The sequence below is a fragment of the Saccopteryx bilineata genome, chromosome 1 (assembly GCF_036850765.1).
Source record: "Saccopteryx bilineata isolate mSacBil1 chromosome 1, mSacBil1_pri_phased_curated, whole genome shotgun sequence".
In the NCBI taxonomy this organism is placed as follows: domain Eukaryota; kingdom Metazoa; phylum Chordata; class Mammalia; order Chiroptera; family Emballonuridae; genus Saccopteryx; species Saccopteryx bilineata.
The window spans coordinates 83,634,904-83,647,745 of NC_089490.1; the positions used below are offsets into that span (position 1 = coordinate 83,634,904).

Sequence of the window (12,842 nt, forward strand, 5' to 3'; positions counted from 1 at the left end):
GCCTGGGTTTTCTGGGCGTCTGCTCTACGTCAGGTGTGAATGGCCACAGGGACCTTGATGCAGAGAGTGGCCACCTCTATGCAGCAAGCAGCCCCCTCCGTTGTCATGTTGTCATCGTGTCACCAATAGGAGACGAAGGCTCAGGGAAGTTGAGGCGAGTGCCCGAGACCCCAGGTCCTCCTCAGTGAGCATTAAGAATGCACATTCAGTAACCTGAGCCCAAAGGCAAGCTCTGTGTCCTCACATGCAGCAGAGGTCAAGCCTGCAAGGAGGTGACAAACATGCTGGTGACAATAGCCACCCCAGAAAGGACCTCTGGGTGCAAAGGCAGAGCCGAAGTGAGTGGGGACAGGTGGCCACAGAGCCACAAGGGGGGCGCTCTCAGCTCAATTCCCCGAGCTTTCGGAGTCTGAGGGCCACTTTTCAAACAGTAAACTCAATGGACCTTCAGAGAGAACACATTCAACACAGCTTTTAAATTAGTTTCCCAACAGGACCTGGAGAACAACAGTATGTATAGGAACAAGCTACCTGGTCCCCATCAACATTTGCCCAGCTGAGGTACACAGACATGGTCCTCATAGGTCTTACACGAATCAAGCCAGGGCCAGGGAAGGGGAGGAAATACTGGTGGAGCAGAGCTAAACGCTGCAGACTTCCCAGAGCTCTGGCCATGCTCTTGTATGCTGTGACTCTCCCAGGGGAGGGGGAGAGGGGTGGAGATCCCCATTAGAAAGAGCGAGAGGAACCAAGCCTGCCACAGCCCCTAGAAGGTGGGCAGGAAGGCAGGCAGGGTCTGCTCCTCCCGCAGCCTCCCTCCCCGGGCCACCAAGCCCTTTGATAGCTATGCCCTCCCTGCCCTGCCGTGGAAGGGCCACTTGGCCTGCTTACATCACTTTCTGCCTGTTACTGTAAGGCCTATTGTCCCTCGAGAGCTGCCTCAGCAAAGGAGCAAAGAGGCTCCTGCATTCAATTTCCTGAAGCCCCTACTTCAACTGCTGTTTCGCCTCTAGAAATGGCCCCACCCGCTGACAGAAAGCCTGCTCAAGAGGACATGGGTGACCGAGGCAAACATCGGCCTATGACCTCCTTGAGGGAAGACTCCTGTCTTGGTCACCTGTGTACCACACATCAGCATCCCTTTCTTTAAGGACATCCCAGGCAGAACCCAGAATAAAAATGTGCCCTTTACTCCATCAGACAGGGAAGGCACATGTATCGGAGCTTTCTCAGTGTCAGGACCATAAGGAGCATCCGAGTAACTGTCATCTTGTTCAGTTCCCCAGTGGGTCCCCAGGAGGTAGGAGGTTAAGAGCTCCAGCTAAACCCCTGACTCCTGTTCCCATCTGCTGTGTGACCTTGGGCAGGTTAATTAGCCTCTCTGGGCTTTGGTTTTCTCAACTGTAAAATAAAGTTGTTATGAAGATTGCACAAGACAGAGCAACATGAAGAGACTGGGACAGTCCCTGGGGCCTATAAAGTTCAGTACTTCACTGGTACCACTGTGCCTATTGGGGAAACCAAGCATCCTAGTGACTGCCAACTGCCACAACCCTGCTAATAATCTCACACTGGGCTCACCCCCAGACTGCCCAACACAATGCTGCTTCCACTGCTGGCTGCCTCCCGAGGAACAGAGAAAAGGACTCTCTTGTCAGGTGGTGACAAGAGTCAGAAGCCGGCCGAGATCAGCCAGTTTAAGGGAAAGACAGGCCCCAAAGACCCACACGACCCACCAGAGAGATGGAAACTTCCCAACACGCTTCGCTCCACAAATAAAGTGCCCAACAGGGCCCGCATTCCCCATCAACCTCAAACCAACACCCTGGTCACCTTCCCAGGAAAAGTCAAACAGCCAGCCATGGTCCACTTGTGTCTGAACAACCTGCCCCCATGAAGCAGAGAAGGAAAAGGGTGAGTCCAGGTTTAGCTTTTGTTGAAAATGATAAGGAAGAAAATGGGGGGGTGTCACTCACTGGTGAAGAGGGTGCAGCCGGCGGAGGCGCTGGAAACACAGACAAGGTGAGAACAGGGACTTGGCAGGGACTTAGCAGGGACTTGGCAGGGACTTGGCGGGGACTTGGCGGGGACTCGGCGGGGAGAAGACTGAGGAGACACACACACCGAGTTCAAAGAGGATGCAGGCAGGGACACCACTGTGACTTGCAATTTTAGAAATAGGTCCCTTTAGGGAGACTTTGAGGAAGGCCACAAAGGATGGAGCTACCAGGAGGATGGGGCTGTCTCTGAGTGATAGAACTCTGGTAACCGCAAAACATTATTTGTATCTTTATTGCCGAGGGCTCCATAAGCACGCTGCCCCCGGCAGGAGGGCCAACCACAGGCCTGAGGAAAGAAGGAAGGAAGGGAGTGTCCAGGCCTGCTGAGACTGAAGTTCACGCTGCATTTGGTTCAGTGAACATGGAACGATGGACTTGGGCGTCTGATAAGTCTGATCTCGGCCTGGCCCAGAGGCTGGGCTACGCACAGGGTGGGGGGGAGGTCCCAGAGGAGGCACAGGTCTGGCTCTCTGTCCCGACCCCAGCAGGCAAGGACAAAACTATATTGCATGGCAGGCAGGCCCGCAATGCCCCACGCTGCATCTCCTGGTCGCCGGTGAGGTCAGGAGGAGCAGCAGGAGCAGCGCTAAAGAGGAACACTTGTCAGCCCGTTTCCACGACAACAGAAATCAAACACCACAAACAAAGCCAAAGCAAGATCTGAGCCAGCCCAACTGCGGAGGCTGGGCGAAGGCCCCTGGTGCTCACTTCCCTGGGCGGAGGGACCCAGGAGGAACCTGGAAATGGGGTGTGCGGGAGCAGAAATAAAACTCACCCCCCTTTGGCCACTGGACACACCACTTTGTTTCAATGTATTTCCCTGAAGGGCGGCATCTCACTACTGGCTAAGCAGCATTTGTGGGGACTTTATAGGACGTGAGGACCGTGAATGTGAGAAGAGACCGTATCTAGGAAGGAATGAACGGAACCACGCACCTCACTCGTTAACAACTCTTCTTATTCTCTATCAATTTTCTTTTAATTCATTAAAGTCTAGCTAGTTACAACGTTATATTAGTTTGGGGTGTATGATACAGAGATCCGATGTATGTAGGTGATCACCACACAGAGTCTACACCTCCGTCACTGTGCAAACTATCACAGTATGCCAGTATGCGTAACCACTCTTCTTCAAACCATCACTCCGTGACCTGGGCTCAGAGAACCCAGATTCATCCCGACTATGGTCCAGGTGTGCTCTCTAATGTAGCTGTGTCCCCAGACAATATTTAACCAGGTAAGTCCCACTGGGTGTAGCTTGCGCTCAGCTCTGGCTTCCTCATGTCCCCACCCGAAGTGTGGGGATTGCTGGGGGGGCCCCAGGAGCGCCGGTCTCGGCCACCCTGCTCACCATCGATGTCGGCAGCTTCCGGCTCAACCCAGGTTTGTCCTGCTCTAAGGCCCCAAAGTTTTCTAGTGAAAGCGGTCCCTCTTGCCTCAGATATGGGAGGTACAGCCCCATGAAAATCACCCACAAAATCCCCATGCAAGAAGCCACACTGTGTTTCTTTCCCATCTTTTCAGCGCAGAAGAAGCAGCCTTCCTCCTCCTCCGACAGGTGGAGAAGGCACCGTGGCAGAGGAAGCAGGACGGGGATGCTGCAGTCACCCCTCCGTGATGCTGAACAAACACGTGGCAAGGGGAATGACAAGTGCTATTTAAAACCCAATGGCAGCAGTATTTGCATCTGTTTAATGACACAGGCGCAGTACCTGTCAAACAAGCTAAGTGAGACTTAAAAGCAAGAGATATGTGACAGCAAGGGCTGTTTATTTTAAAGGAATAGGTGTCAGGGAAAAAGAAAAGATAAGAAAGAATCTGTTGTTAATTTTACAGCTGAAAAACTGTACAGAATGCAACCATGCAGTGGAAGTGCATCTAGATGGGCTTACCAGTTTGTAAGCTGTGGGCCCTGTGCAAACACAAGCCTCGCAGTGCTTTTCAGAGAAAGAAAAAGAGCAGTCCTACTCCTCCTCTTTTCCTCCTTCAAAACTAAGAATAGACTTGGACACGAGCCAGGAAGTGAGCAGAATCCAGGTAAAATGTGATTGACCACGTATTTAACTCCACCACCCCCCAACCCGAAAAATGATTAAAAAAAAAAAAAAAAAGCAATGATAAAACCAATGGGTTTCGGCCGGTTGGCTCAGTGGTAGAGCGTAGGCCTGGCGTGCAGGAGTCCCAGGTTCGATTCCCGGCCAGGGCACACAGGAGAGGCGCCCGTCTGCTTCTCCACCCCTCCCCCTCACCTTCCTCTCTGTCTCTCTCTTCTCCTCCCGCAGCCAAGGCTCCATTGGAGCAAAGTTGGCCCGGGTACTGAGGATGGCTCCATGGCCTCTGCCTCAGTCGCTAGAAAAGCACAGAGCGACACCCCAGATGGGCAGAGCATCGCCCCCTGGCGGGCATGCAGGGTGGATCCCGGTCGGGCGCATGCGGGAGTCTGTCTGACTGCCTCCCCGTTTCCAACTTCAGAAAAATACAAAAACAAAAATAAAAACAATGGGTTTCAAGCTCAGGGTACTATGGGATGAGTAGTGTACCCCATATTCGTGTCCACCTGGAACCTGTGACTATGACCTTATTTGGCGACAGGGACTTCAGAGATGTTATCAAGTTTAGGTGAGGTCGCATGGGATTAGGTGTCCCTACAGGAAGAGGGACATTTGGACACTGACACACAGAGGGAAGACAGCCATGCGATGACAGAGGCAGAGACTGGAGTGATGTGGCTACAGGCCAAGGACACCAAGGAACCCCAGAAACTAGGAAAAAGGTAAGAACGGGCTCCTCCAGTCCCAGCCCTGCCAGGAGCCAAGGGCTGAGACACGGCGCCCCGCCAGACTTCAGACACTGTCAACTGCAAAGCGGGCATTCCGTTCCATCCGCTGGGGTCCTGAGCTTGGCCAAGGCAGGGGCACCCCAAGACAGGGCTGCTCAGGACTGGTAAACTCAGACTGCAGATACGATCACGGGCACAAATGCCCCCGTGGATGCCTCCCGGTCACAGCACACTGGCCCTCCCTGGGCCACATGCTCTCGGCTGAATCCATCAGAACCTCTTTTTCCTCATCTCTGGATTTTCTACAAACACACAGATTATTTTTAGCAGCCATTACTGCTCTCCCCATGACCATGGCTTGTAAAATGATCCTTCTTCCTGACAAATATTTATTAAGCATGCCACCATGTGCTTGCTATAGCCTGCTTGGCGCATTCCATTTTTCAAAAAAAAAATAATAATTTTCTTGGCTAATGATCACCAATCCTCTAATTTAATTTGTCTTTAAATGTGTTTAATTTCCCCACAAGTGGAACTACAGGCTTACAAGCTGAGCATTTTTGCCAAGCTGGGATGAACAGGACGAAAAATGAGCAGGAGAGAAACGGTGAGCATCAGCACCAACCAACAAGCACACCGCTGCCAGCTCCCACCTGCGGCCTTCTTGAGCATTGATACCGCCCCCACCGCACCCCCCACTCCACGGTGCTGCCCCTCACCCGGTGGGGAGACTGGGGAAATTGCCCAGCCAGACTCAGGAGGCAGGGAATGTGGGGGCAGAAGAGAAGCCGGGCCGCCCGGCACCAGAGCTCACTCCCTCTGCCCACTTGCTGTCCTGCCTCAAAATCAAAGCTTCATCGAAGTCTATGTGCCACCAGGCCTGAGTTCCAAATCACCCGCCTGAGTTCCCAAGTGACAGTGCTCCGGGCACAGGTTCGGACAGCCCTGTGCTCACGTGCTCCAGGCGTGGAAAGGTCAAGGCCAGGCAAAGGCGACCGACATACAGGAGTGATGACTGCAAGGAGAGCAAAGACGCTCACGTTCCAGAGGGTGGGGCACCTCTGTGGGAGGGACCCAGGTGACTGAGCCAGGTGGCGGGACCCTGGGTAATTTTTTATTTTAATCATTCTTTAAATTGTACAGTATGTGTACTCTTTGTATGTACAATGTATTTCACAATCTACTTTCATTCATGTTTTAAATTGTGATCTTTACTGATTTTAGTTACATTTTAACCATTGTTAAGCGTACTGTTTAGTGGCATTAGATACATTCATATTGTTGTACAACCATCACCACCATCATCTCCAGAAATTTTTCATAGACCCCAATTGAAACTCTGTCCCCACTGAACACGAACTCCCCATCCTTCCCCTGCTCCTGCCCCTGGCCCCTGCCATCTACTTTCTGTCTCCATAGATGTGACTGGCCTCATATCCGTGGAGGCACACAGTATTTGCCCTGTTGTGAACAGCTCATTTTACTCAGCATACCGTCCTCAGTGTCGTAGTGTGTTGTCAGAATTTCCTTCCCTTTGGAAAGCTGACTCATTTTCCACTGTGTGGACAGACCACATGTTTATCCACTCATCCCTAGATGGACATTTGGGTTGTTTCCACCTGTTGGCTACTGTGAATCATGCTGCTCTGTCACAGTATATTTTTTTAATGTTTATTTTATTGATTTTAGAGAGAAAGGAAGCAGGAGAGAGAGAGAGAGAGAGAGAGAGAGAGAGATCTGTTTCTGCATATGCCTTGACCAGGGATTGAACTGGCAACCTCTATGCTTCGGGACCATGCTCTAACCCAGTGGTCTCCAACCTTTTTGGGCCACGGACCGGTTTAATGTCAGAAAATATTTTCATCGACCGGCCTTTAGGGTGGGACGGATAAATGTATCATGTGACCGAGACAAGTGTCAAGAGTGAGTCTTAGACGGATGTAACAGAGGGAATCTGGTCATTTTTTAAAAATAAAACATCGCTCAGACTTAAATATATATAAATAAAACGGAAATAATGTAAGTTATTTATTCTTTCTCTGCGGACCGATACCAAATGGCCCACGGACCGGTACCGGTCCACGGCCCGGGGGTTAGGGACCACTGCTCTAACCAACTGAGCTATCTGGCCAGGGCACAATGCATTTTTTAACGACCATGTTCCCAAGAAGGACGGAGCTAGCTAAAGGACACACACTGGTGCACTCCTGGTGCCCAGCCCCTCACAGCCCTTGCCCGTGCAAAGTAGTCCTGGCCTCCTCAGCTGCACTGTCCACACCCAGCATTTACTTTAGGGGGGGGGGCTCACTGTATGAAGCACAGGAAGCAATGACAACACTTATTTATTTGTTTGTTCGTTTGTTTGTTTGTTTGTTTATTTTAGTGAGAGGAGAGGAGGCAAGGACAGACTCTCAATTGCACCCCAGCTGGGATCCACTTGGCACACCCAGTAGGAAGCAATGCTCTGCCCATCTGAGGTGTTGCTCCGTTGCTCAGCAACTAAGCTCTTCTTAATGTCTGAGGCAGAGGCCATGGAACCATCCTAAGCACCTGGGGCCAAGTTGCACGAATTAATTGAGCCATGGCTACAGGAGGTGAAGGGTGGGAGGGAAGAAGAAGCAGATGGTCGCCTCTCCTACGCGCCCTGACTGGGAATCAAACCCAGGACATTCACAGGTCGGGCCAACATTCTACCGCTGAACCAACCAGCCAGGGCCTGACAATACTTTAAATGGCCATGTCTTTGAGCACATTCTAGAAAGTAGAACATGTCATGTAAGTAAGTGTGTGTGTGTTGTTTTTTGTTGTTGTTTATTTAATTAATTGTGTTTACATAGATTCTAGTGTCACCTTGAATGCATCCCCCCTCACTCTTATTCCCTTCAACATCTCCCTTGCTCCCTTCCCAACAGCGCCCTCCCCTCTACCCTCCAGCTTTATCCCATCCTATCATCCCCTTTCCCTCTGTTCTCTTTTCCTCTGGTTCCTTCGATCTCTCCTCTGTCTTAATTCCGTTCCTCAGTTCTCATTGTTCCTTGGATTCCTCAAATGAGTGAGTTCATATGATATTTTTCTTTCTCTGCCGGCCTTATTTTACTTAGCATAATAGTTTCCAGGTTCATCCATGTTGTTGCAAAAGGTAATATTTCCTTCTTTTTCATGGCCCCATAGTATTCCATTGTATATATGTACCACTGCTTTTTAATCCACTCGTCCACTGACAGACACTTGGGCTGTTTCCAGATCTTCGCTATTGTGAACAATGCTGCCATAAACATGGGGGTGCATTTCTTTTTTTCAGTCGGTGATATGGTGTTCTTGGGATATATTCCTAAAATTGGAATGGCTGAGTCAAAAAAAGCAGATCCATTTTTAATTTTTTGAGGAATCTCCATACTGCTTTCCACAGTGGCTGTACAATCTGCATTCCCACCAGCAGTGCAGGAGGGTTCCCCTTTCTCCACATCCTCACCAGCACCTATTGTGTGTTGTTTTGTTAATGAGCACCATTCTGACTGGTGTGAGGTGATATCTCATTGTGGTTTTAATTTGCATTTCTCTAATCATTAGTGATGTTGAACATTTTTTCTTTCATCTGTCTATTGAACATCTGTAAGTCCTCTTCGGAGAAGTGTCTATTCATTTCTTTTGCCCATTTTTTGATTGGATTGTTTCTCTTCTTGGTGTTGAGTTTTACAAGTTCTTTATAAATTTTGGTTATTAACCCCTTATCAGACGTACTGTCGAATATATTCTTCCATTGTTTGGTTTGTATTTTTATTCTGTTCATATTGTCTTTAGCTGTGCAAAAGCTTTTTAGTTTGATATAGTCCCATTTGTTTATCCTGTCTTTTATTTCACTTGTCCGTGAAGATAAATCAGCAAATATATTGCTGTGAGAGATGTCAGTGAGCTTACTGTTTATGTTTTTTTCTAAGATGCTTATGGTTTCACGACTTACATTTAAGTCTTTTATCCATTTTTAGTTTATATTTGTGAATGGTGTAAGTTGGTGGTCTAGTTTCTTTTCTGCAGGTAGCTGTCCAGTTTTCCCAACACCATTTGTTAAAGGGACTGTCTTTACTCCATTGTACGCTATTACTTCCTTTGTCAAATATCAATTGTCCATAAAGGTTTGGGTTTATTTCTGGGTTCTCAGTTCTGTTCCATTGATCTATATGCCTGTTCCTATGCCAGTACCAAGCTGTTTTGAGTACAATGGCCTGTAGTATAACTTGATATCTGGAAGTGTGATACTTCCCACTTTATTCTTCTTTTTCAAAATTGCTGAGGCTATTCGTGTTCTTTTTTGGTTCCATATAAATTTTTGGAATATGTGTTCTATATCTTTGAAGTATGTCATTGGTATTTTAATTGGTATTGCATTGAATTTATAAATTGCTTTGGGTAATATAGACATTTTAATGATGTTTATTCTTCCTAACCATGAACACAGTATATGCTTCCACTTGTTTATATCTTCCTTGATTTCTTTTTATCAATGTTTTATAATTTTCCGAGTACAAGTCTTTAACCTCCTTGGTTAAATTTACTCCTAGATACTTTATTTTTTTGTTGTTGTTGCAAATGTGAAGGGGATTGTTTCCTTCATTTCTCTTTCTGACAGTTCATTGTTGGTGTATAAAAATGCTTCTGATTTCTGTGTATTAATTTTATACCCTGCCACTTTGCTGAATTCATTTATTAGGTCCAGTAGTTTTTTGACTGAGACTTTAGGGTTTTCTATATACAGTATCATATCATCTGCAAATAATGATAGTTTTACTTCTTCTTTTCCAATTTGAATGCCTTTTATTTCTTCTTCTTGTCTGACTGCTGTAGGTAGGACTTCCAGTACTATGTTGAATAAGAGTGGTAAAAGGGGCACCTCTGCCTTGTTCCTGATCTTAGAAGGATTGCTTTTAATTTTTGCCCATTGATTATGATGTTGGCAGTGGGTTTGTTATAGATGGCCTTTATCATGTTGAGGTAAGTTCCCTGTATTCCCACTTTGCTGAGAGTTTTGATCATAAATGGGTGCTGGATTTTATCGATTGCTTTTTCTGCATCTATTGAAATTATCATGTGGTTTCTCTCCTTCCTTTTGTTTATGTGATGAATCACCTTGATTGGTTTACAAATATTGTACCATCCTTGCCTCCTTGATCATGATGTATTATTTTTTCCATGTATTGCTGGATCTGGTTTGCTAATACAGGGGTACCTTGAGATACAAATTTAATTCGTTCTGTAACCTAGCTCGTAAGTCAACTTGTATATCAAATTACTGATACTGGACCCGTGCGCCAACGCACCAACTAGTGGAAGCTTCCCAAATCATGACTCTTATTTTGGAATTTCGCTCAGATCTCAAACAAAAATACAAACCGAGTCGCAACTCGTATCCTAAAAAATTTGTATGTTGGTCTGTTCGTATCTCAAGGTATCACTGTATTTTGTTGAGGACTTTAGCATTTAAGTTCATCAGGGATATTTGCCTATAATTTTCTTTCTTTGTGTTGTCTTTGCCTGGTTTTGGAATCAGAATTATGCTCACCTCATAAAGGAGCTTGGAAGTCTTTCTTCCTCTTGAATTTTTTGAAATAGCTTGAGAAGGATAGTAGTTCTTCTTTGAATATTTGGTAGAATTCCCCTGTGAAGACATCAGCCCAGGGTTTTTGTTTGTTGGAAGTTTTTTGATAACTGTTTCTATCTCATTTGTTGTAATCAGTCTGTTAAGGTCTTCTGATACTTCCAGACTGATTTTTGAAAGATTATATGTTTCAAGGAATTTGTCCATTTCACCTAGGTTGTCTAATTTTTTGCCATACAGTTCTTCATAGTATTTTCTTACAATATTTTGTATTTCTGTTGTGTTAGTTGTTATTTCTCCACTCTCGTTTCTCATTTTATTTATTTATTTATTTGTATTTTTCTGAAGCTGGAAACGAGGAGAGACAGTCAGACAGACTCCCACATGCACCCGACCAGGATCCACCCGGCATGCCCACCAGGGGCAAAGCTCTGTCCACCAGAGGGCAATGCTCTGCCCCTCTGGGGCGTCACTCTGCCGCGACCAGAGCCACTCTAGCGCCTGGGGCAGAGGCCAAGGAGCCATCCCCAGTGCCCAGGCCATCTTTGCTCCAATGGAGCCTTGGCTGCGGGAGGGGAAGAGAGAGACAGAGAGGAAGGAGGGGGAGGAGGGTGGAGAAGCAAATGGGCGCTTCTCCTATGTGCCCTGGCCGGGAATCAAACCCAGGTCCCCCACACGCCAAGCCGACGCTCTACCGCTGAGCCAACCGGCCAGGGCCTCTCATTTTATTTATTTGAGTCCTCTTTTTCTCTTGGTGAGTCTGGTTAAGGGTTCATCGATCTTGTTTACCCTTTCAAAAAACCAGCTCTTGCCCTGGCCACTTGGCTCAGTGGTAGAGCGCTGGCCTGGTGTGCAAAAGTCCCGGATTCAATTCCCGGCCAGGGCACACAGGAGAAGCACCCATCTGCTTCTCCACCCCTCCCCCTCTCCTTCCTCTCTGTCTCTCTCTTCCCCTCCCGCAGCCGAGGCTCCACTGGAGCAAAGATGGCCCTGGGTGCTGGGGATGGCTCCTCGGCCTCTGCCCCAGGCGCTAGAGTGGCTCTGGTCACAACAGAGCGACGCCCCAGAGGGGCAGAGCATCGCCCCCTGGTGGGCAGAGCATCGCCCCCTGGTGGGCGTGCCAGGTGGATCCCGGTCGGGCGCATGCGGGAGTCTGTCTGACTGTCTCTCCCCATTTTTGGCTTCAGAAAAATACAGAAAAAAAAAAAAAGAAAAGAAAAAAAACCAGCTCTTGGTTTCATTGATCCTCTGTATTGTTTCCTTAGTCTCTGTGTCATTTATTTCTGCTCTGATATTTATTATTTCCTTCCTTCTACTACCTCTGGGAGTTACTTGCTGTTCTTTTTCTAGTTCTTTTAGATGCAAGGTTAAGCTGTTTATTTGAGCTTTTTCTAGCTTCTTAAAGTGTGCCTGTAGTGCTATGAATTTCCCTCTCAGTATTGCTTTTGCTGTGTCCCATAAATTTTGAATTGTTGTATGCTCATTATCATTCGTTTCTAGGAATTTTTTTATTTCTTCTTTAATCTCATTGTTAATCCATTCATTATTTAATAACATGCTATTTAGTTTCCAAGTGTTTGAGTATTTTTTCAGTTTTGTGTTGTGGTTAATTTCTAGTTTCATGCCATTGTGATCAGAGAAAGTGCTTGATATGATTTCGATGTTCTTAAATTTGTTGAGACCACTTTTGTGCCCTAACATGTGGTCTATCCTAGAGAATGTACCATGAGCACTTGAAAAGAATGTATATTCTGCTGCTTTAGGGTGAAAGGTTCTGAAGATTTCTAATAAATCAAGTTGATCTAGTGTGTCTTTTAAGTCTGCTGTTTCTTTGTTAGTTTCTTTCTTGAGGATCTATTTAGTGATGTTAGTGGGTTATTGAAATCCTCTACTATTATAATATTGCTGTTGATCTTGCCCTTTATATCCATCAAAGTCTGCTTTATATATTTAGGTGATGCTATGTTAGGTGCGTAGATATTTATAATGGTTATATCTTCCTGTGGGATTGCTCCCTTTATCATTATGTAGTAACTTTCATTATCTCTTACTATAGCTTTTGTTTTAAAGTCCATTTTGTCTGATATAAGTATTGCTACCCCAGCTTTTTCTTTCATTTCCATTTGCATGAAATATTTTTTTCCATCCTTTTACCTTCAGTCTATGTGTATCTTTTGTTTTGAGGTGTATCTCTTGTAGACAGCATATGTATAGGTCCTGTTTTCTTATCCATGCAGCTGCCCTATGTCTTTTGATTAGAGCATTTAATCCATTTACATTAAGGTTATTATTGATATGTAGTTGTTTATTGCCATTTTATTCTTTAAAGCTTTATTCCTCTTTTACTATATTCTTTTCCCTTTTTGTTCTGTTTACAACAGGCCCTTGAACATTTCTTGCAGCATTGGTT

General features: G+C 46.4%; 1 protein-coding gene across 3 annotated transcripts in view; it reads right to left on the reverse strand.

The window, feature by feature from the left end:
• PARVB (parvin beta) overlaps positions 1-12,842 on the reverse strand; it is a 94,615-nt gene that overhangs the window by 58,430 nt on the left and 23,343 nt on the right. The window contains exon 1 of one of the 3 annotated variants that reach the window (XM_066255751.1): positions 1,977-2,049. The exons of the other annotated variants lie outside the window; for them this stretch is intronic. Coding sequence (XP_066111848.1) covers position 1,977 — 1 coding nt within the window. The 5' untranslated portion in view covers positions 1,978-2,049. Of the gene's footprint in view, positions 1-1,976; positions 2,050-12,842 lie in introns of those variants that run through there. 3 annotated transcript variants of the gene reach the window in all.